Source organism: Tinamus guttatus, unplaced genomic scaffold (assembly GCF_059628265.1).
Source record: "Tinamus guttatus ecotype Peru unplaced genomic scaffold, ASM5962826v1 Tinamus_guttatus_pri_ptg000165l, whole genome shotgun sequence".
Classification (NCBI taxonomy): Eukaryota; Metazoa; Chordata; class Aves; order Tinamiformes; family Tinamidae; genus Tinamus; species Tinamus guttatus.
Genome location: NW_028288699.1, coordinates 304,293 through 329,290, shown reverse-complemented (window position 1 = coordinate 329,290; position 24,998 = coordinate 304,293). Strand labels below are relative to the sequence as shown.

General features: G+C 41.5%; 1 protein-coding gene across 1 annotated transcript in view; it reads left to right on the top strand.

Annotated features, from left to right (window-relative positions):
• PCCA (propionyl-CoA carboxylase subunit alpha) overlaps positions 1-24,998 on the top strand; it is a 242,509-nt gene that overhangs the window by 143,959 nt on the left and 73,552 nt on the right. The window contains exon 19 of the mRNA XM_088522787.1: positions 9,416-9,518. Within this exon, the coding sequence (XP_088378913.1) occupies positions 9,416-9,518 (103 nt within the window). The remainder of the gene's footprint in view (positions 1-9,415; positions 9,519-24,998) is intronic.

The following is a 24,998-nucleotide window of genomic DNA, read 5'->3' as shown; positions in this document are numbered from 1 at the left end:
CTGGGGAGAGACACCTTTCTCTTTCCCTGGTTTATAAAGGGAAAGTATGGTGAACCTTTGATGGCTAAAGCTCGGTGGTGTCAACTCTGGCTGTAGGGGAAACGCGCCGTAAAAGACGTGTTGAAAGTAATGTGAGTCACTGGAGTTCCGTTATGTACCATAATAGACTAGGCTTGTAGAATTAATACTTATTTTATGTCATCCAATATGATTTAATTTGTGAGTTTTTTCTTTTATCTATTTTTTTTTCTCGCACCTGCTGCTCTTTAATTTAACAGACTTTCTATTATTAGTTAGTTCCGTAGGAGTCCTGTGTGGAAGCAATAGAGAACAAAGCTTTAAAATCTGAGGAACATGACAATGTCTACGTGTTAGGGAGAGGGAGTGACCCCTGTGTTGCCTGTCTGAAACTGGCCTGAGTTTTCCTGCTTGGTGGCCCTGATCCGGTCGGTCTGTTTTGGTGCCCGGGCCGTGGGTGTTTGTGCTGCTGTCCACCCAGCACCAGTCTTGGCGCTAGGCTCCGTCTAGGGTATAATCTGCCCTTGCACGTTAGCCACTTCTCAAGGCCAGCTCATGTGTCCTGTCCTATGGCAAACAGAGTGACTGGTGAGGGAGAATCTAACCATCCTTTGCTGGGCTTATGCAGCATCCTAAACGTGCATCTTGTGTATTTAAGCCTTTATAGAGAAGAAATTGTATCAAGTATCAAGCCTTTATAGAGAAGAAATTGTAAAGTATATGTGATCGGTACAACTGTCTGATGGAAGTGAACGCATTGGCATGAGATGGTGAAACTCTTGGACGCCCTTGTCTGGCCCAGCTGCTACTCTCTGCATCACGGGGTGAGCTGCTACAATACCTCGAAACCCTGCTGAATTCTGCTGCAAGTGCTAGATTTCCCAGGATTCATTAAAAAAAAATAGTAGATATCTGCTTTAAATAATTATCTTCTGGATATTGCATTAGTGACGGGCTTCAGAGAGAATTGGTAACATACAGGTATTGTGAAGTATGGCAGAAAGGCAACTTATTCCATATTTCTGGCTGAATTACCTGGTCAGATAAATCAAACGTTGCTCTGTCAATCTTGCAACTATCGTAAGTCTTAAATGGGATACCTAAATAAAACTACTAAACACAGGAAGAGTAGCATTCATTATGTCGTTCTTAATAATAACCTCGTAACGAAGTGTAGAGATGGCATTCTGCAGAAAGTATTTTCAGCTTGGCTCTGAGACAGATTTTTTTTTTGTTAGCGTAATATAATTTATCATTTCTCATCAGTCTGCATACTGTATTCCCTGTGGGTCTTGTTGGGGGCTGATGTTCTTACTCCTGGTGTTGCTGCCAAATTTTTTCGGAGACAGCCCTGTTGTGCCGACTTCCCTTTCTCTTGCCTCAAATACTCTCTCACTCACGATCTAGTTCTTGGTTGAGTAAATCAAGCATGTGCTGACAGGTTTCATTGTATTGAGCCTGCTGCTGTTGTAGAGTTTATTCTCTACTTTGATGAAATGCTGCATTTCAATCAGATGTTGCAGGCTTGATATGGCTGATGCAGCAGTCAGTCCACAGGTGCAAATGTGTATCTCTGAATATGAAGAGAAAATAGCTTAATGTTGTAATTACTTAAGCTGGTAAATTACTGTCAGTTGCAGATGGAGTAGTATGTGCAAGATGATACTGTACAATAGAGTGGATAAAGCACTGGCCAAGATTGTTTTTCAAAATGGAAGTTTTAAATTTGATTCCAGTGTCAAACTCCTCCAAATTGCTCCTCTGAATTGGCAGCATGATTTTTTCCAAAAGTACTGCGCTGTCAAATGCTCTCATTGCTTTCAACTGAGAGAAGCTAGCAGGAGCTAAGCACTAAGTAACTTCTTTTACCGTGACAACTAAATATTTTTGAGCCTGAACTTAATTATTTTTGTTGTTGTTGTGTATGTTTTATGCTATGGCCTCCTACCACATTTACAGAGCAACATACCACATTTACATAAAACAGTGAGTTTATGGCCTTGAAGGAGCGTAATTGCAGAGGTTAAGATCAAAATATCTTTGTGTGAGTAAAAGATGCTTCATTCTTAAGTACAGGTGTACTTAGTCTTTGTATTAAATACAGAGTGTTTATCTTTGGGGTGGGCACCAGTATGCATGTCTGTCTATATCGGTGCAGGGGGGAGCTGATACTCTCATGATCTCACATCCATTGTGTATGGTCTCGATTGCCCAATATTCTCCAGAACTTCCACGCTTAAAATTGGAGACTAACTGAAGTTGTGCATTCAGGACAAAGAAATGGCAGATTAAGGTTGTGAAGGGGGGTTGAATTCAGTTTAACAGCAGTTGATGGTAACTACTTTGAGGTTAGTAGGCTGAAAATCAGATTTCACTATTGGATGCTTAGAACAGACCAAACAGGGGAGTTTGCTCAGAAGAAAAGATCAAGTATGCAAAGCTGTCTTGTGGGTAAATAAGGAATTGAATGACTCTTGTGTTATCAAGTCTATTAGCACGTACTCCATCGTTTCACCTCCACGTCTGTGTTAGTAGTTTATGGGTTGCTTTCTGCCTGCTTTTAACCTGCACAGGAAATCTGTAATCATCTAAACTTAATGAAAGGAGAGAAGCAGAGCGTTGCTTGTGTTGTCTGAATGCAGGAGTTGGCTGCTCACAACTTACATCCCAGTACCATGTATAGATCATGTGAGGGTGTAATTGCTTCTGAACAATGTTAACGAGAGAGCTGCAGCCCTCCCCACTGCAGTTTGTGTCTGGAGCTCTTTGGGCATTTAAACAAAGTGGGGTAACTGTTTTAACACTATTCCTAAATATCTGCATCATAAGCAAATAGATACGTTTCCTTGTTCAAGAAAAACAGCCATCCTTGTTCAGGGTTTGCCCTCTTTCTTTTCTGTTATAATTATCATCGATGTTTTTTTTTTCAAACTTGCGCAAAACCAACCTAAAAACAGAGGCTGCGGCAGTGAGTGTTAGAGGCAGTTGTGACATTAAATAGAAGAGGAGGAATAGTCTGAGCCCTTTTCTTGATGACCAACAGGTTTTCCTTTCTTCTAAAACAACTATCTGCATAAGTCAATGTTGTTGACCGATGTGATTAAAAACACCTGCATGCGAGTAGCTCTTACTTTGATAAACAGTTTTGTTGATTCAGGAAAGAGTCTGAAAGAACAGGAGCAGGCTTGTAAATTATATGGAAAATAAATGTCTTTTACCTGTACTTGAGACTTGTGGTTCAAAGCTTCCCTGCTTCCCATCTCAGAAGCACTTGTGGTGGGACAGAGAGCAACACCTCTTACCGCATTAATGCTTGCAGTATTTGTTTTTTTTTCCAAGAGAAATCAGATGCTGAAGAAGGCCTGACACGTCACAGGGGGAAAGCTTCTCCAGAGATTACGTTTTACATTTATTTATTTGTAGCTGGCAGGGTGGCATTGCTGGCATCTGCTGAAGGGCTGGGCAGAGGCCGCCGTGGTGAAGGAGCCCCGACCTGCCGGACAGTGGGGCTGGGGACCCCAGCCCTGCAGGGTCTCCTGTCACTTCAATAAGTGGAGGGCAAGTTGGGCCACAGATTTAGATCTGGATAGCAAAATTCTGCCAAAATTTGCTTTAGGAGCCTAGATGTTTTACAGGTTAGAACCTGTAAAACAGGTTCTGCTCATCTATGTCGTCGTCCAGGCTTGGTCATTACAGTGGTCATTACAGGCACTGGAGGTTTTCGCTGGCCCTTGTGTCAAAGCAAATCCTCCCAAAGGTTGCTATTAATGGGAAAGGAAGTATCCAGATGTACAATGTTTTGAATGAAAGCACAATTCACTCCACAGCATCCTTTTTAAGTGCTTTCTGTTTACCTTCCATGTTATTTAATATTTTCCAGTGGTCACTATCCTGATTCAGTACATGGGCATAAATATGCATATTTCTCTTTGATATAAATTCAACATGCAAGCGATTTTTTTATATAATACCATTTTGACAGAACCACTGAGCAATTCTTTCAGCCTTTGTCTGATGAGCTGGCCCACAGCCTAGCAGAGGTTTTGATTTTTGTATGGCATAGATACACCTATAATTTACTGTAATGATAGTGTATTTTCATACTCCTGGTGAAAGACATATATGGATATAGACACATACATAAGCGTATGAAGGAGAGAAGTGCATATGTGATGCATATAGAGGAAGCAATCTGAACATATGTAGCAAATGTGTGTGAACGCATGTAGAAAATACTTCAAATTGCTGAATAAAATATTCCCAGATTCTTAGGGTCCTTTCGCATAATTTCTGGTTCTTAAAATAATCCTGTGGAAGTGCTGCTTTTATCTTTGCTGCGCAGCGCTGAACTTTTATGTTGGAGAGTGTTGAAAGTCCTTGCTCAGATAGTGCGCTTAGATTGGTGTTTTGTTTGGCAGGACACTTCTGTTTAGAATTCTTTTAATCTCTCCGTTCCCTGCTTTTATATTCAGCTGATAGTTGAAGGTTCTCTGAAGGATATTTCCTTATATATGAACTTATTAAACCAATAATGCTCTGAAGGGAGAGATTTACTTCCCCTTTATTATTTTTCTTTACAGGGTAAGATAGACTCTTGAGTTGTTGAATTTCTACTTGCCTTTCTTGAGGTTTTTTTTTTGGGGGGGGGGAGGGTGTGGGGAGCGGGGAAAATAAGAAACAATTTATATGGTAGATCTAAAGTTTCATTAAAATTGCTTGTGCCTTGTCCCAGGCATTTTAAGTGGGCCATCTGTCTAAACATCTCTCCATTTTTTTCTGATCATTTCCTCGACTTATTCATGAGCCATGGGAGGGCTCCTTTGTAGTCTCCATGTAGCTGGTTCAGTCTACCCCCACTGAATACATCTATGTGCTTGCATAACATATCTTTTCACAGTGCTGAAAATTCTCTGAACTTGGTTCAGATGAATGGCCCACTTTCTGAAGGTCTTTTTTTCTACCCCTGCAAAGATTTGTATGCAGAAACTGACCTTGGTGGCTACAGAATCCAGCACATTATTCTTGATCATTTTACCAGCCGCCTGCTGGGAAAGTTATGATGAAGGATTTCTTAATGATTCTTTGACCATTAACATTGTTTTAAATCAATATTTCACTTTTATTTAGCTGCTGAATAGGTAATTGCACAATCGAGAAACGGCTTTGCCGAGCATCTTAGAGGTTTTCAAATGCTTATAATCTTTTCAGGATTGGAGCATGTTATGATGGTTTGGGATTTCTGTGTATTTTCTTAAAGTATTAGGCAGCAAAACCAGCAGAAGTGGGAGAGCACGTAGGTCGGAGCGCGTTAGAAGTCGCACACTGAATTGGAAGTGCAGAAATCTATACTCAACTGCATGACCCTTCAGGAGCTGGGGACATTCATCATAGCTCGTTACATCATCAGTGGTAATCGGGAGACGGGAGTTCATTTGCCACAAACTGTGGAAAATTGTAGTTTTATTGAGTTCCTGCTATCGGATTGGTTGGTGCCCATCCAAACGGATGGGCTGGGACACAGCTATTACTCAACTTGCTTTTGTGAATGTCTGTTTTCTCTCGCAGTTTGTTTTTTCGACTAGAATAGATAATAGTTTAACTAGCATCTCTCTTCCGTGAGCACAGTAAGTGTGCGTTGATCTAAAAGTTTTAGCAATGGTCTCCTTCCCTCACTGAAAACTTGCAAAGAAAGGCAGAGCTGTAATTGCTGCGTTGTTATCAAGTAGCTCACTGCATTATTATGAAGTATCTCTTTGTCATTGCAGTTGGAGTAAAAGGGACATAAGATGCTATGCAATGTATGAAATGAATTAGGAGACTGTAATAAATTGACATCTATAGTTAACAAATAGTGAAAGAGATTGAAAAAGAGACACTCCTTTTTTTGCTTGCCATACTAGTTAAATATTTTTACAGCTCAAATACCTCATAGTAGTGCCAGGCCGTCACTGTGCTCTTGTTGCCCCTGTTGCTCATGGACCTTTCCTGTAAAAGGCAGTTCAGAACTGCCCGCTTCTGCACTGAAGGAGTTCAGACCTCCTCCACCCTCTGTCCTTTTGCCTCCCCTTTGCTCTTGCCTGGTGTGCGATGCTCCTGGCAAGAGAACAGCCCACGGCTCCCCGGGGCCTTTCTCCGTGTTCACTCGGTGCTCGTCTTGCTGCTAAAATTTTCTCTTTTTCTGCCTGTCTTCCAGCAATATCCATGCAAAAAGAAATCAATTACAGTGATGAGACTTCACTTGCCAAAATGGGGAGGAGAATGGGGGTGTGAGTGGAGCCCTACAAAAGGAATACTGTGCAGATTTTGAATCTGAGGTAGGAGGGAAAGCTGAGAAGCTTGAGATGCCAGCCTTAAATGCTTTACATCTTTTACAGTGGTGAAAAATGCATTATTTTTTCTTTTAGTATTTTTAAAAATATATTTTAAAATATCATATTTCTGGCCAGTAGGTAGAATTTGAAAATTGTAAATTTCTGATAATACACAGAAATTTAGGTGTTTCCCGTCAACTAGCGGAAAATCTCTTCAGGAGTCCAGATGTCTCCTCTTTGGAGGAGTTGGGAGAGTTTTCAGCGAAGGAAGTAACGTTGCCCAAGAACAAAGAGGTGATTTCCTATGCACTTGGACTTCTTAAGCATTAAAAAAAAAAAGAAACCTTTCTTATCCAGATGGAAACCTCTCCACTTTTAAAGCACTTCACAGACTTGATAAACTTCCTTTCCCGATCCAAGTTTTCCCCAAATTGTACTTTGTGATCTTATGTGAGGATTTTCTTTTATCCTAATAGAATGGAGTCTAGTGCTACAAACTCATTGGCTTGAAAGAAGCTGATTTTAGTGAAAACAGCAAAATGTAGGGTTCTCAGGAGCCAATTATGTATCTGTCCTGTCCATGTAGCTGTAGGTTACAGCTACAAAGCCCCAGAGAGTGGATGAGCAAACCTGAAAAACGCCTCTGTGCCAAAAGAATACAGCAAGTGAGGGAGAGCAACACAACTTGCAGTGCACATTGCTATCAAATACAGCTCTGGACCTTGCCCTCCTGACCACCAGTGTTGCAGAAAGAGGAATTATGTGACTCTGTGGCACTTTGAAACGCAGGGATCATAGCCGTGCCTTTCAAGAGGCATGCATCCTGTTTGGAGATACACTTGACAAAGCTCAGCAAGACAGGACCGAACAAAAATAATCCCTGCTGGAGAACAAGACTGTCTTTCCTTTGATGGCCAGCAGCCAGACTCATGAGGTCACTTCCAGTCAAATGCAATATGAGGCAGGGCTGTGCCAGCAGCGTTGGAAGGAGCCGTGTGCCACCAGCGAAGCGCCTCTACTGAGCTGGGTCTTCAGCTGAGGTTTAGCCTCTTTTTCAGTAAATACCAAGTTGCCGTAAACCACCAAATCCTGCTGCTTATAGCCATGAAATAGGACGCAGCATTTAGCCACGCTCGGCCAAAATCCCACTGCGTTGATTCCTGTCGATGCTGGCAGGAAGTGCAGTGCAAACATCCCCGTGCGAGCTACCTACCCAGGAAACGCCGCAGTTCCTGCTCGTCTGTAGCGCTTCCGACCCGCCGGGGTGAAGGTTTGGGTGACACAAAGGAGCCTCAGGATGAGGGGCTGAGCAATGGCGTTGCAACCCGTGAGCCATAAACACCACCTCAGATTTGTTCTTTGGGCACCTCTCTCTGTCTTGGTGCACAAGGTAACTGGTGGCATCGTTAGTTCGGGAGCAGGTTGTTTGCAGAATCAGTTGTGCACGAGCTTTGTGGGTAGCAGTAGAAGCAGAACTAAAATACTCAGAGAATTTTGGTGTAGGCTCTACTTGATATGGATTTAGAAGCAGCTACTAATAAATATATACATATATACATAGACCTACTTGTCCAGCTAGTACATTTTCCCTTGAAGGCCGCAAAGCAGAATTTTTAGAAACTGCTTGCTTGGTATTAGGTACTTTTTACCTAAATCAAGTAACTTGTGTCTAAATTTTAGGTTTCTAAAAATCCAACATTCATAAAATAACTGCCTCAATTCTTCACTAGTTGTGTATTTGATGCATGTCTAAGGCAGACATTTTCTCCTACTTTGGTCTTTGGAGGGAGGCCTCAAAAGCACTGCTCCCTGTGGATCTGACAGAGAACTGAGCGCTTTGGGAGAAGTCTGGTTCCCTGGAATTCTTAGCAGGCTGCATGCAATAAAAATCAGAAACGTGTATATCCACAGGCTGTGCCGTACTGAGAAGTAGAATGTGGTTCAAGTCTTATGCATATGAAGTCTCCCCTAAAATAATGTCTAGAGCAGTACAGTCTGCTGGTGGTGAATAGGTGAGCATTATGACAATAATTATTTTTTAAGAAGAGATCCATACGTGACGATCTTACAAACTTCTTACAGAGAATTCTAAACCTTGAGTCAGGGTGAAAGAAAACCTACACAGAAATAATGTGCCTTTGTCTTAATGGAGTTTAAACTTAACTTTTCTTATTTTATTTATTTATATTTATGCTTTTTTTTTCTCCTCAGGCCACAGTGGTGTTTGCTCATGTTCATTTATGGTGTTAAGGCTACTCATCAGAAAAGCTTGCAGTGTGCCTTATCATGTTACAACAAACTGGAGAGAGTTGAGAAATTAGGGTGAGGATAGTGAAATCAAAAGTTACAAATGAATGCATTTTAAATAAAACAGCTGCAAGTGTTTTGCTCTGAATTGAAAGTTTCAGGTCAGATTTCCATGGTGTCAGGTTTGCTTCTTTAAGCTGGAGTGGAAAAGAAAGAAGTTTCTTGTACTAACCGGTAGTGAGCGTATTCACAGGCTGCTGTAGCAACAGGTGTAGTCCTGCATATGGGTTGTGATTTATCATTACCTATAGTCTGGTCTATAGTTTGGTGGAAGACCTCTGTGGATGAAATAATGTCAAAAGTATATTATAATGTGAGGCATACCATTTGTTTGGCCCTTTTTTTGTCTAATTGGACTTTAATTAAGGCTTCCTGAGAATGAGATGAGAGGGACAGTGATTATGTTTTGCCCTCAAAAAGAAGCAGTAGCCCTCACTGTTGGCGTTCTTCTGCCAAACTGCTTTCTCATCTGCTTTTCATCCTGTTGGAACTAATATTCTTCAGCCAGCATTGCCTGTACTCAAGAGCCTGTTGTAACTTCATGCGTATACTTGGTGTGTGAAGGCCAATCTAGGAATGTACACTCTGTGTACATTTTCTTCTAATATACAGAAAAATGTATCTAGCGATTTTTTTCAAGTACGCTCTCCAACTGTGTCCATAGCTAATAGTATTTTATAGCCTTCATGACCATCCTGTGAAGAAAGTGCTTCTGCTGAAAATGGGTTAAGCAGGAAATTTCTGTTAAAAAAATCTTCTTTTGCCTGTTTCTTTTTCAGAATTCCTCTTGCTAAGTCACAGAGAAGTAGCTGGGAGCTGTCTGTGAATCTAGAAGATGGAGTTCACCCTGTTGCCGTTTCAAAGAATGGCTCATCTTTTTCTGTAAGTTCTGCTCATTTTCAAGGAATTTTTAAGGATTGAGACAATGTATATCATTTCTGATTTCTATAAATCTCCATCTGTTCAATGTCCTAAGTTAGATACTTGTTTCATCTGTAGCAGGCATGACTGTGAATTAGAAGACTAGACTCCTTATGTTAATTAAATACTGCTAGGTTTTATTCTGTGGAACACTTTGGTCTCTATTTGTTTCTTAAATTAGTTTTCTAATTGACAACCATGTTCAATATTATGTTTAGAAATAAGGTCTTATACTTCCATTGTAGATATTTGAAAGCAGGAAAATAACTGGCATGCCAAAAAATGACATTGGCTTAAGATAGCAATTGAAAAAAGAAAAGGAAAAAAGTCAAACAACTGAGCAAGATAAATCTGGAATGGACATACTCATTAGCTCAATGGTACGACTATACGTAGAAGTAGTAATATGTCAATATGCCAAAATCTTCTGATGTACCTGGAGCATTTCAATTGCATGTGTATAAACCTTGGGGGTTATTTAGTCTACCTCTGACAGGGTTGGCTGTTTTTATCAGCCTTCGTTGAAGAAGTTCCTGCAACATCTGCTTTGTAATGTTCTTTTATAGTCATGACGTTTACACCTATTTTGCATTCAGAATCATGAAGATCATGTGAAAGATGACATTTAGACAAAAACACAACCAAGTATTGTCTAAGTGATTTGCTTTGCTTTGCTCAGCTAAAACTTCTTTTCAAAAGACAGGATTTTCAGGTGAAATTTCTCATGCTTTCAGATAGCTATTTTCACGTACACGAATTGACATAATGAATATTTAGATTTTTTTTCTCTCTTTGGCCTTAGTGTGGAGCAAGCCAATAGCTAGCAGATGTCCTCTTTTTATACTCTCTCTACCTCTGTCACCGTATATGTCACATATGTTCATGATGTCTGTGAAAGAAAGAGTTGCGGAGACCACGAATGCTTTCCGTTCCCTATGGATCTTGCTGACTGCACAGAAAGAATGACACAGAGAAGATCAGTAGTTGTGGTGAACATCTTTATGAATTTTCAGTTTTAAGTGTACACCTTAAATGTGAAAAAAGGTGGTCATTTTTGTTGTAGCTGTGATTTCTTTTAGAAGGAATTCCTTGAGTTCCTTAGCAACTGTTTGCTGAATAATGTAATACTATGGTTGCTAATTCATCATTACAGCAAAGCATGAATCCCTATTCTACATTACAAATCTGTCTGTTTTGCAATTCTAGATGGGAAAAGCCCCAGGTTGCTCCGTGGCCTTTAAAAATACTAAGCACCAAAGTCGGCAACAGTTTAGGAAGTCAAAATGTGGGGACAACATAAGAAATTGAATTTTATGGCAAAATAACTGGAACCAAAAATATTGCCCTAGAAGGGGGCTGCTAAACAGTTTTTGTGTTTTGCAGTGCTGTGAGCATTGCAGCGAACTGAAGCCCGGTTTAATATGGCATATGTTGAAGTCTTTGGTTTTCAGGCCTTTAGTTTGTTACTCCAACAGTAACACCTCCAATATAATCAAGTGCTCTGGCGTAATGGACCAGGCGAGAAAGCACCGTTAGGCCTGAGCTTATTTTTTCTTGTTTGTTTTTGTAAAATCCTTTGCCTTTCAAAAAGGCGTTTGGGCCCTTTGGCTCCTTTTCCGCAGCAGGACGAGCGCCGTGAGGGAGCAGCGCTCTGCAGGAGGGTCACCCAGCGGGATGACAGGCCGGCGCTGTGGCCAGCGCTGTGGCTCGTGCCCGTGTGTCCCCGCACCGTGCTGCTGCTTTGCCTGTGCCCGGCAGGAGAGGAGGCGGGAGCGCTCCCGAGCCCAGCCTGGGCCGCAGCCCGATGGGTACCCCGCGGCGCCACGGAGGAAGAGTTCGAGGTAGCGACTCGGGGCATTCGCGTCCTCGATCTCTCCAAACCTGTATGCTCGAGGAAGGAATCATTCTTTACTTAAATTAATCTGGAAAATTCTTATTTGTACTTGTAAAGTTCCTTAGCTTGTGAAACAGAAAATCGAACCCAAATGGGTTCAATTTGGCTTTCAGCCCAACAAAGGGGTACATTTGACTGACTACCATAGTGTCGTTCCGACTTGAACCCTAAGGTGCAATGCTTTAAAACCCCCCTGGATTGGTATAATAAAAAAAGCGGGTAACTTTTTGTATACTAGGACTGTGCTACAGTTTACAGTTATTATTCGTTGTTGCTGAGAAGAGTTTTTTCATTAATTTTCTTTTCTGCAGGCGGTTCTTTTCCTTGCATGTTTGTGCCGCAAACAGGAGAATGTAATAAACATGGCAGTCAGATATTCTGAAAATATTATTCAAACCTTTACAGTGGAAAAACAATAGTCTCAGAACTTTAAAGAAGAAAAATCAAAGAGTAGGAAGGAGAAATCTTGTTTCTGAGTAGGAGGCGTAACATGCCATCGGAAATAATAGGCAAATTCAAAGCCTCCTTTATTAACTTTGCTGTCAGAAATGCCAGCCTCACTTTTTGAACTTCTGGGTTTACTTTTCACTGCTAAGCGGGTGTGACACGGGCTGCTGGCTCTGTGGGCCGTGTCCCCTTGCGGCCTGCCACAGCGCGCACTGACTCTGTGGCGCGGCAAGCGCGCGCGGCGGGAGGGCTCCCTTCCTTTCCCTTCCCTTCCCCTTCACAAGTTTGCTCCTGCTGCCAGCCGTGTGGTGCGGCAGCCCCGCTCGCATGCTGATCCACTCTTTGTTTACCGCAGGGACTCCTCCAGCAGCGACTCCTTCCCTTTTTTGCGCGGCTCTCGGAGGCTCAGCCGAACCCGCGCCGCCTCACGGTGTGCGGGGCGCTGCCCTCTGCGCGGGGAGTGTGAGCAGCCGCCTTCGCCGCGGCGCCCGCGGCTTGCCAGCATGGCACTCGGTCTGGGGGTCGTCTCTGGTTTTCTTCCTTTGTTGTGGGAATCTTAATGAACTGCTTGTTGCTAACTGCTATTTGTTGCTCTTTATTTTTTCGGGCTTTGGAGTTTTTCAACCATCCCTTTTTAGTCACTTTATTAGCAGCAGAGGTTCTTGCTGCATGCTGCTCCGAATGCTTCAGAGACCTAGCTTCCCAAAACTCAGGGGCTTAGAAGATACAGGGTCAGATCTGAGCAATACTGTTTGCCTGAAGCAGTACAAACAAACAAAAAGGTTAGTTTTCTTGTTTCCAGTGGAGGCTAAAGAAGCTTCTGTCAATCCTAATATTCCTGATCCTCCTTTTAAAATAAAGGTAACTCTCCTATTATTCTGAAGCCAGCAACATATATGTACAAAATTGGTGAGCTAGAACTTTCAGCATGAGACAGTTGTTTCTGGTGTTGCCCTGTTGACTTAGCAGCAAATACTTTGGCAATTAAAGGATTCTAATGAATCCTGACTGAAGAATTAAAACTTAGCTACTTTTGTGGGATCTTTCTTGTGTACCAAAAACTTGTCAAACTAAATTCATGTGAATGTCAGTTATTTTTTTCTTTGTTCCTTGTCCTGTATATTAACTGCTGGATGAACCTGTTAAATGACTGCTTATCATTTAGCCATTTAATTCTTTGGAGGACAGATGATTGGATTCCAGCCTTAGGTTAGTCATCTTTTCACACTCATCACTTTTCTGTTCTTCATTGGAAGAAAAGATCCTACAACCAAGATTACTGTTAAAATGAAATTTGAAGGAGGAATATCATGCTTTTTACATGAGACTAACACAAAACAGCAATAAGCAGTCCAGAAACATCCCTCCACGAGGCTTGGGAATCCTTTTTGTTTGGTCTGATTTCAGACAGGAATCTCATTTGTCTTGCCCTTTTTGGTGAATAGGACAATCTGGCTGTGAAATCTTTTTATTGATCAAGAAGACATGACCCAGTTCTGCTGTTGAAGGTTGGAGGCTCTTCTCTGTCTTATAAAGCCTTAGTATTCTGTGAAGTATCAAAGCATGGAGAGACCAAAGCTAATGGGAAGCTCCATATATTGAGTGTAGGTGGTTGCCATGTGGTTTCTCTCCAGCATATTAAGTTGTAGTACTTTACATGTGATATCCTGTGCTCCTCCAAGCCAGATACAGACCTCTAAAGATGCTGGGGATCCATGTCATGGTGGCTTTGCTGCCCACTTGCAGCCTTCCACTCAAGGCTGGTGTGGAGACCCTCCTCCTTTCCCAGCCACGTCGTGAGCAGCTCCCGAGCCTTGGTGTGTGGTGAGCTTAAGTGTCGAGGACAACCTTGAGCTGACCTTCTGCAATATGGATGAAATATGGATGTAGGGAACAATTTTTCTGTGAAATAACACAGTTAAAATTCATAATGAAAAAAAATAGCAAGGAATGTGAGTGGCCTAAACAAAGGAGGACACAAGTACAGTGGACCAGGAATCTTATAAGGTTCTATTTATTGGATCTACCACTCTGTAATTTTCCCATCACAAAGTAAAAGGTTTGGGGATGAACAAAAGAATGAAAGATAAATAATTACATGACTGTAGTGCAATCTTTTCACTGCTATAAACCACTGTCTTTACTTTCTTCAATATTCTTCAGTTTTATTTTTTTCTGTGTTGTGAATGTCACGCAAATGAGACAACTAAAGAATTGGTTGAATTAGTATCTTTCTGGTGTAGGAGGCTGTAGGGAGAGGGGTGGGTCATCTTGGGTTTTGGCGACACCTCTCTGCTTTCAAAAAAGCACTGGATGAAAAGAGATTCAAATGATGGATATCAGCAGTAAGTAATTACAGTTTAGGAGGTACAGTCATGCTTCTTTTTATTTGAAGTTCATTTCTCTATACGTGGGTTGAGATCCTAATTTTAGTTCAACGAGGAATTTGTAGCTTTTTTTCTGCAGCAAGCGGAATTCTTAAAAATGATTGTCGTAGTCCTTTTTGTGCCTGATTCTTTGTTATAAGAGAGGAATCCTCTGTCTTGGGAGCACTTCGTTGCTGGTCTGCATGATTCCTCTGCAAGCAACCGTTGTTGTTCTCCTTTTCCCTGTTTGAAAACAGCCCTCTTTGTTAGTGCTCCTCATCGCTGCAGTAGATGCATACCTTCCCAGACCACTTAGCCTCATCTTCTCTGCTGTTTAGCTGACAAAGAATTTCCAGATGTTTTCAGTTATGGAGTAGCTTCTTATCACTGAAGCTGTGCTGAATGAAAGTTTTTTTTTTTTTTTTTTTTTTTCTTTTTAGCATAGGGTGAAATAGTTCAGAAGTTACTTTGAGCAAATGGAAATTTGATACGTTTCCAAAGAGGTCTGTATAGGTCAAACACTGAATGAGAGAGACTAGAGAAAGCTTGGTTATTTTTTTCAGATTGCTACTAGAATCTACTACCATTTTGGCAAAATACTGGATCGGTTCCTAAATTCAGATTTGAGAACAAGAACATACAGTGCAGACATGAATCTCTCTGGAAAATGTTGGGAAGCTTGTCCAGCCCAATGAAAAGTTGATTAATGAATGTTTTAAATTATAGTGAAAAGAAATGTTTTTCTATATCCTCTTCAAAAGAAGTAAAGAACCTACTAGGTATAGGTGTAGGTAGGTAGCTGTTCTTCTAACATTTTCATGATTTACTTGCTTCATTGTATAGCAAGTAAGTGAGAACATACAAGCACAGATCTAAGGCATTGGAAGTTTGGCCTACCTTTAAATATATTATTTTTAAAAGTACTGTCATCATTATTTGAATACATCATGTGTCATCAGCATAGAGTAATTAAGTAGTTATCTGTATGCTTTAATTTAGTCAAGTATGTTTCATTACTCATAAGTTTTTACTTCAAATTAAAATGTAATATTTAAGAGGTCTGCTGTATTCATTTGCTGTAAATTTAATGAATAATTTATATAATTGGTTTTAAAATTAATTTTGGAAATGTTTTCTTTGGAAAATCTCTTGGGGAAGAAAATACTTAGAAAGAGGTATCGCTAGAAAGCAAGTAGTTGCAGGAAGCTGGAAGTATGTAAAGCATGAAGTATAAAAAAGAAATAGTATAATATGAAATCATAGCAATGATAAAGTTGCTGTAGGCAAACTTTCTCCACATCTAATTCGTTACTCACAAACGTGAGTAAGAGCATAATTTTTGTACCGTCTTTCTAGTTCATGTATGTGAACAACATGTTCTTAAAGCTTATCGTTTTAAAACTAATGATCTTGTTAAGAGAATAAATAAAATACTAGATTCGTTATTACTAGTATTACTTGTGCTTTATATTTCTGGTATCGTCTATGCACATGATAAAATACAGCTAATTGGACATGTAAAAGATGTAAAATATGCAAGGGCTGTATCACCAGGGATGAAAACCAAATACTTGTAAGAATTAAAAATAATGAGGGCCAGCCAGTAGAGATTTAAGTTAACATTCTCAACAGAAATAAATGGAGCTTTTCCTCTTATTTCAAAAATATAGTTATATATTGAAATATTCTATATGTTATATTGTTAAACATACGGAATAAAACTTATTTTTATTACAAAGTTCTTTGCTAGTTTGATTGAAGGCAACCTGCATGTGCAAAGGCATAAGTGGAAGGGGCAGATCTGTTGGGTAGTCCTTACATCTATAGGCAGAAAAGCCTCCTGCTTTTCAGAAAGGGTTGATTTTACTTGTGCAGTAGTGCCCACGTTCTCAGTTGCATTAGATGTGCAGCTGCATGAACAAAACTTTTCACTACTAACTTCTGCAGGTGCTTGTGTTTCTAGTCAGTGTGTGTAACACCTTCCCGCACAGTGAAAATACTTGATGACAAAGGTACCATTCTGCCTGTCGTTTAATACAATACCAAATAGTTTCTTCAGTGTAAGGGGCTGGTGATCTTAATTAGGTGTGTTTGGACTTTTACTTAAAATTCATGAAATGAATTTAGCTAATAAAGGATTTAAGAAATAGCGTGGATAATATATACAAAGACACATCACTTTTTGGCATCTGATGCTTTCTGCCTACCTGATGTCTGCATTTTGTAGTTGTATGTTCTAAAAAAAAAAAAAAAAAAAAAAAAAGATTAAAACCAATACATAATCCTGTCTCTCTTAAAAAAAAGTGGTAGCCTCTTCTGGGCTTGTATAGCGATATCCTTATTTAATCTCTTTCAAAGTATACAGATATAACTGCCTCTCTCGGCTAGAGAAGCGTAGTGCTAAGTATCAGATTAATTGCTGTCTAATGCACCTCTCTGCTTTAGAGGTGCATAATGTTTCTTTTGATATTGTGCCTAAAAGCATGCACTGCAATTCGACTGGACAGACAGTAAAATTGCCTTGGTGATCTTTTGAGTTGCAGGGCTTCCTTGAACAACACTTAAATAGAGGTTTTCTCTTTTTTCCTTAATTAAAGCTGTGTATGGTTTAGAGAAAAGGGCCTGTAGAAGGGGTGAAATCTTTAGAGCTCTTTAGAAGTTGGCATGAGCAAACATTCTTCACCTATGCCGTTCCACCATTTTTCTGTATAGAAGATCCTATATTCTTTTCCTTGGAAACTAACATGGAGCTTAATGTGAATAGTTTAATCTGGGTTATACGACCGGTTTTAATTATTCGTTTAATTCATTTTCTGAATTAAAGTTTGTTTCCAGGGTTCTGAGTGTGTTTTTTTTTTGAGTAGTGTTTTAACGCGGTATGCAAAGCTAGCCATGCAGCAAGACCAGAACCCATGATTTCCAGCATTGCAGAGAGATGCCCTTATTGCAGGTCTGCAGTGAAGCACCTGCTTGTTGACCAGGAGTGGTTTTATGGATCCTGCCTTTTCTCCTATGCTGTGGCCAGTTTCTGTGGAAAGGATAGACATTCCTGTGTCCCACCTGGATGGGCAGGAGTGCTCTCTCCTGGGAGGAAAGTGCTGTAGGGTTCAACCCCTGCATCTGAGCAGAGCATCTGAGCATCTTCTTGTAAGCCCTGTGTTCCTGCTCTTCATGCCCACCCTGCGGGACTGAGTCTCTCAGAGAATTTGGATGTTGGGGCAAGTTGTCCATGGGTTGTGAACAATGTTACATAAGATGTAGAAGTGAAGAATGCTTAGGCATATTAGTAGGTGTTCCTGCTTTGCTTGTTTCGTGCTTTTCAGACTCTCCTTAGACTGGTGATTATGTGTAATGGGCTGGTTTGATCCAAGTGCTTGTTTGCTTTACAAAAGGTGGTGGTGGTTGTGGGGTTGTGAATAAGCATATAGAGCAAATGGCTAGGGTTGATAACTAAAAGGAATATGGCGAGTAGTGAGTTTTATAGTTCTAATAATGTGCTTAGTTCTCTGTTGTAGAGCGTTGTAATGACTTGGTAACAGTAGTTATGCAGTAGTCTATCATATTGCCAGTTTCTCGGTGATTTGTAGTGCTGCTATAAAACTCGCAGTAAACATATGGTCTGGTGCTGGTTTGTAGCCTGTAAGGAGTGTTTCTAAAGACAACGCAACAAAAAGTCTGAAAAGTTAGAATGTCGAATGCTTTTAAAAGCAGGTAAGGTCCGTTTAGATATTTCCATGTTAAAGCCATAAGCCTTAAGAATCAGACTGCTTTTCATTGTTTTAGAGTTTTGTTTTTTTTTCTTACAATGAATGACTACTGCTAAAGTGGATGAAGACTGGCTAGGGCAGAGTGTCTTGAGTTTTACTTACCCCAATGGCTTCATACGGTGAGTTTCTGTGATATGAAAATAGGCTCTGTATTCTGCATGGGTCATGATCCAACAATTCCAGGAATTCCAGGGGACAATAAACTGAAATATAAATATCTGTAACCATGCAGAGTAATAACATACCATTTTCCTTTCTTGATAAAGTCTCCTTTCTGGTAGAACAGCATTTAATAGGTCCTGCCACCCTTCCTTTAAAATGGCCTTTTGCTATAAGATTGGAAAGTCGACTGCTGTCTTTTATTCATTTATGTGCCATGCAAACATCAGATCCTGCACTAAAATAATCATATAATTATTTTCAGGTTTTTAGAAACAATACCTACGCGGGCATCATGTGGATTCTCTACCATTGATTTCACATCTAACAAAAGTCGAAAGAAGGTCCAGCCAATTCCTCCCTGTCTCCCCCAAAGCAGCTACCCAACCCCCTCCCCAAATTCATTTCTAGAATGAATAGATTAAAAAACGTTGTGAGCTCCTCCTGCTGGTTCCACGGCAGCAATAGTTACATTTAAATGCAAGTAAATGTAATGCTTATTGCTGCAAAGCAGTAGTTAACTCTGCAGCTCCTGGATGGTGTTTCATCTTTATTTCTCTTCTCTGAGCAAATCTTGGCACGTTTAAAATTCAGCGTGACACTCCAGTTTGGGATCTCTTGATGCTTTGGCCTAAAGGGGAACTGTAGGTTCATTGCTGCCTTGGGTTGCTTTCTTAGCTCTATATTTCCTTACTGTTTTTTTTTCTTTAATTTTTAAGTAAGCCTGACTGTTAACATTACTTTAATGTAGCTTTTGTGGTTTATGAAAAATAATGCTGCTGTAGTGGATATATGCGCGTGAGCTGTAACTAAATATTTTGATGTAGTCTTCTCAAAAGATAGACTAGAAGAGCTTTCCTTTGAAATATGTGAAGCAGTTTGAGACACAGCTTCTCAGATGGATCTAATTAGTCTTTCATACGGACTGGATGTCCGTTTGTTGCAGCTGAATTCTCATTTCATTCACCCATAACTAGAAACACCTCGCTTCAAACGTGTTTCTTCAAAGAAAGGAGGGTTTAGGGTTCCATGCTTTACTGCTTTTTGATGTTGGTTTCCCTTTAACTGAGAAGACCTTGTGTTTATACAACTGTTATTATTAAGAAAACATAGCTTTGTTCATGAGAGTTCGTGTGGTATCAGTGTTGGCTGTTGGTAGAAGTCCGAGATCTGTGGGATAGATCCGCTATATGAGACGAGTGAGACAGCTGCACGCCTGGCTATTAAGCTCATTGTAGGAAAGGTTTGAGTGCAAATGGAATATTTTAGTAAAACCAGGGGACCTGGGTTGTGGGAGGGTGAAAACGAAGATTAGGACTGCAAGTCATCAGGGTCATCAATAAATAGTAGTTCTATTTATTATTTATATACAGTAGCAAACTATACAGCAGCTCTACAGCCAAGAGTATGTGAAAGCTGTAGTGATGAGTGTCTGATGAGTCCGTGTAAAATATCCAGTTAATGATACTCAGATACCACTGTGGTTGATGCCTGAGGAAAAGGAGTCAAGGAAGGGGAGGTGACAGATGCTCCGTCTGCGTCTGTTCCCCCAGGGCTGCTCTGTGGTCATGGTGTCTCTCACGCTAAGGGGGATCAGTTGCAGAAAGAGGCTGATACTGCTGCCTGTAGCTCCCTGCTCCCCAGCAAGGGAGCTGAGCTGTTTTTCCCCTTTGGTGATTGCCATTCACCATCTTCTCTTCCCTGTCAAATGAAGGGCAGTGCTGCCCGACTGCCTCGGCTGGCGTCGAGGATGCGTTGATAGGAGAGCGACCGTCTCTCAGGTGCTTGAGGACCCCGAGGTCACCGCAGCACGGGATGCCCGGGTGGCTGCGTAGCCTATTGGGCTGCCAGCAGCCACGGCTGGTCCGGGGGCTTGTGTCTTGGCTCCCCTTTACTCATCCACCGCAGGAACCCCAGCTTCACTGCAGCTCCCTGTAAAACCCTTTCCTGCCCCTGGTCTCACCTGGCCATTCCCTCTCTCTTGTCCTTGCCTGGGGGTCACCTTCCGCTCTCGAGTCCTTTGTTCCTCACGTAGCCACAGGGCTTCATCCCAGAATGGCTGATGTTGGAAGGGACCTCTAGAGATCATCTAGTCCAACCCTCCTGCTCCAGCAGGGACACCTAGAGCATGGGGCACACAGTGGCATCCAGGTGGGTTTCTTCATGTTCCCTGTTTGTCCTGTCAGAAGCGCAGGAGGGCACTGGTGCCCAGAAGGGCAAGGAGAGGTGGCAAGGTCCGGTCAGCCCAGCTGATCATAACCAGATTTTCTGTGTTCTTCCTAGAGATGAATGGAGGCACTCACTTGGCTCTCTGTGCAACTCTGATTTTCATGGAAGAATTTTAATGTGTGTAGTTGATACTGACCAGTGGGCTCCAAAGTTGCGTGTGTGATGGGTTTACAAATAGGCAGTTCAAGTCCTAACCTTTGTCAAACGGGAGGAGCAAAAGGGAAGTGTCTGAGCAATGCGGACCCTAGGGAAAGGGTTAAAGACAGAGAACAAGATTGTTCTGAAAGCAGGGGGCTGAAAATGTTTGTAAAATATTAACGTGGAGTTGCATCACTGTTGTCGTACAGTGAATAAGAAAGTGATTTAAGTAGTCGTGAGCCACTGTCAACAGATTATTTCTTTTTTTCTGGAGAAGAATGTACAGATTCAAGGGCATACTATACATTGCAATTAATTGAAAACCAACTGAGTTCTATAGCTACATAGTTCTGAAATTATCTATTATTTTAGGCAATATTATGTGCATTGGTCTGTATTTCAAAGATTACAATTCCAAAATCAAGCTCTTAAATCTAAGAGATGCCAGGTGTCTGTGCAACTCACATTTTCCCATATATGCATGTGCATGTTTTTCCCTAATGCGTATGCACATTGCGGTCATGTTAATCAGGTGGCTGAATGCAGAATTTCTGTGTTGTTCAGTATATAACATAGGTCAGCCCTGGATGTTTTCCATAGTTTGTGTAGTGAAGGAGACTGATGTCTGTATAATGTATAATGTAAAGAGGGACAATGAATGAGGGGAGAGTAGGAAGAGAAAGTTTAATCTTGTGATTAAGGAGACTCTGGGCTGACCTCTCTGCTTTCTTGTCTGTGCCAAGAGCTTTTCAGAGGTGCGGGCCATATCTTTGAAACCATGCTTTTTAGACCCAGATCTTGTCTATTCTTCATGCTTTGGGCCTCAAACTTCAGGCTGGAATCAGTCACAGAAGTACTGAATAATAACAGCTGCTAGGGAAGTCAGTAGTATCAAAACATTTAACATTATATAGCACAAAGAACTGTGAAATGCCAGGCCCTACATGTGCAACATTTATTTAGTAGGGTTGGTTTTGTGTGTGTGTGTTTCTTTGTGATCTGTTGATGTCTCACTCCAGCCGCTAGATAGCGGATACAGTGAAAATAACGTCTCACTCATGGGAAAGAGTTAAATATGATGTGCTGAGAGTGCTATGAAAAGTGCCAGTAAAGAAACTGTTGTGGCATAATTCTTGGTTAGTGTGCAGTGAACAGCTTGGAGAATAATTTCCTTAATTCCTTAATTGCTCAGGAACTGAACAGCAGTGGATACTTCCAAAACAATTGAACCACTGTGTCCAAGTCACTGGAATCCGCTCAAAAGAGATATGCACAAGATGATGAAGCCAGGTAGTGCTTCATAGCTCAAATTTTATTAGTTCTTCATTTTACTCTCTGCATAAAGTTGTCTGAATTTATTGGCTCTGTGCACATGTTAGAGAGAATTCTCCATATTCTTATGTAGTAATTCTTTCTCTTTTTTCCCGAGTTTGCTTTGTAATGTAGTGTATGCTTCTGTAACCTGGGTTGGGCCCGTTAAGGTGCTTGCATGAACCTCTGCAGTGAGCTGAGGGTGTGATTGCTATTGGCAAGACTGCCATTTAGCAGGAGTGAACGAAATACTATGCAGGTTTGGCTTCCTGGGTGTTTTGTAATTGGAGAGAAACAGCAAAAGTCCAGCCCTCGAGTTCTGTTTCAAACTACATGTCAAGAGGGTAGTGGTCAAGTGTGCAAAGGCTGTGTCTTCTGTATGTCCTTCTTGCTGCTCCTTCTTGTCAATGTCTGCCTTTTTCCCATCTTCTATCCCTTTGTCCCAATTTCCTTCTCCTTGCTAGTCCAAGTTTCCCCACCTTGATCTTGGAGCCTGGTCCGTGCTCCCTGTCCGTCCTTTGGGCTTCCACTCGCTTGGCAGCCAGTCCTGGTTCTCCTGTACACGACCTGCTCCCATGTAGCTGTCCCCTGCTCCCCTGGCCTCCCATCTGGCCTCCAGTCTTTGATCACAAGCTTGCAGAATCCCAGAATGGTTGAGGTTGGAAGGGACCTCTAGAGACCCGAGCCCCTTGCTCCAGCAGGTACACCTAGACCTCTGTTTTCCCTTTCCAGGACTTCTGCATTGTTTGTGCCTGTTTTCTTTCCTCTCCCATACAAGCCCTCCAGCCATTTTTTTTTTCCAAGATCACTCCCTCACTCTTTAGATCGTACTCTTTTCCTTCACCCCCTGTTTTCTAGCCACTTGATTCTTACACAGTCGCTCCATGTTTCCATCTCTTTCATTTGCTAAATTCATTTTTATGCCTTTCTATTGCTGCCCCTTTTTCCTACTTCCTCTCTTAGTCGCCTTGATGAGCAGGACCTGCACACCTTGCTGCTCGCTCCTAATTTCCCTCTCCGTCTTCCCTGCAGCTCCTCTGCTGACACTGCCAGTCTTTGTTCCAGGCTGCCTTCGGTCATCTTTCCCTCTGTGCCCGGTTTTTGTCATTGTGCATTGGTTATGTGGTTGCTGCTTCTTGTGCTTGAGCCTAGCAGGAGTCAGCAGGGAAACCACAGAGGTGATGCTTATTTTGAGGCTTATCGTTGAGCTGTGATATGCTGCAATCCAGAAAACACAGTGTCAGGGTAAGCAATATGTAGTTTTGGTTGGTATACGTTAGATACTGGAATGGTCCTCTATAAATTTGCCTGTGAAGTGTGTTGAGTGCTACAATGTATAGACTTCATGTCTTTAAAATATATAGAACTCATGAAATGCAGCAGTTCTCATTAGGATGGTAAACGGTGCATCCCAACACTTCCGCTTCCCAATGTGTTCCAAACCAAAAAAGAGATAACGCAGACATCTCCTTTCATAGAGGAGTCAGCAGAATTTAGGAATGTGGACAAAAAAGAGTATTTGTGTTCCTTGCCAGAAATGGCTGCCGACGACCGTCCCAAATGTTTCCTTCTGACATCGCTCCTGCTCTGCTGCGGCCGCGCTCAGGCCCTCCTCCCTCAACCTCGCCTTTCTGCCGGGCCTGCCCTCCCGCTTCCACCGCCTGACCCCCGCCAGCTGTTTCCTTCCCTGCCGTAATCACGGGGTGTTTTCCCGCCGTGACCCCGTGCTGCTGCCGGAGCAGCCCAGCTGTTCCGCGGGAGCTGCCCAGCCTGCGCACGGAGTCCCTCCTGGTTTCGTGGGATGTCTTCTTCAATGCAGGAATATTGGTAAGGGAGGAGGGAGACCGCTTAAGGAGAAACGTGTACGGTTAAACTGGCAGCTTTCCTTTGACACCGGTGGGCTTTGCAAATTGTCAATTTGCAAGGGACGCGCTTTTGAGTAATTTGGGCTCTTTTATGTTTTGTCGTCTGAATTCTCACATTGCTGGAAAGCTACAGTGATGGACAGTCAGCACAATAAGCAATAAGCAAGGCTGAAAGGCAATTTTGTGGTTTTAAAAATAACGGCAATTAATAAATGGATGCAGATAAATAATACATGTAAATCCTAGGATACTGAGAGCATGAGCCTCATTTTTTGGACAGATAAACAAGCCGAGAACAAAAGCAGACACAAAATGATGCCTATGCACAAAACAGCAGCAACTTTAATGTATGACAAAGAGAAGCAGACCCCCTCCCTAATGCAACTAATGGGTTATTCCCAGCCTGGGCAAAGGAAAGCTTTCTGAAATAAGTGAGGTAATGGGACGAGGGATGGAAGGACCCAGGGATGGTGGCTGTCCATTATCTGCCAATCCACCAAGCCGAGTTCACGGATGAGGTCAAATCATGTTGGTCCCGTATGCGGGATACATCTGGAATCACAACTGAACCGAGTGGGATGCTCCAATTGCTTTGGCTGTTCCCGTGGGATACAAATACTCATCACTTACTTTATTGTAATTTATTCCATAAATCCCAATTCTCAGTAAGTGGTTTTGGTTTGTAAAAACATGCTTGAAATGGCTACTGAAGTGCTAGGTCACCTTAAGAATAAATGTTTTTAGAAGCATTACTGAGTATGATCATTTGAATCTATTGTACAATTCAGATTCCCAACACAAGCTGCTTCCAAAGCCGGAGGAGAAAGTTTAGCATTAGTAATGCTTTTCAGAATAGGTGAGAAGTTGATTATTTGGAAAAGAGCGGTTGGAAGTACATTTCAAGATGCACAGAACTCTGGTATTTCTCAGTCACCTGGAACTATTAAATCTACCCTACTGAATTTCCATAGCTGCTTTCTTTGGATATGTGCTATTTTTTTATTCTTCATCTGTATTTTTTTTAATGATGTCCATTAGTTTACCATTTTAGCGAGTTTAACTCTGGTGTCATTAGCTGAGGCGATTAGCAGATGAAATAGCTTCAGAGCATAAATTCCCATTTGGTCTTCTCGATTCTGTTTCATCTCTGTTGTATGCTTTCCTAATTACCACCATATTTCTGTATTTAAAATTGCAATTTTAAAGCATATATTAATCATCATCTCTAGATAAGAATTAAAAATAACATGGGCTGTCATGTTCTA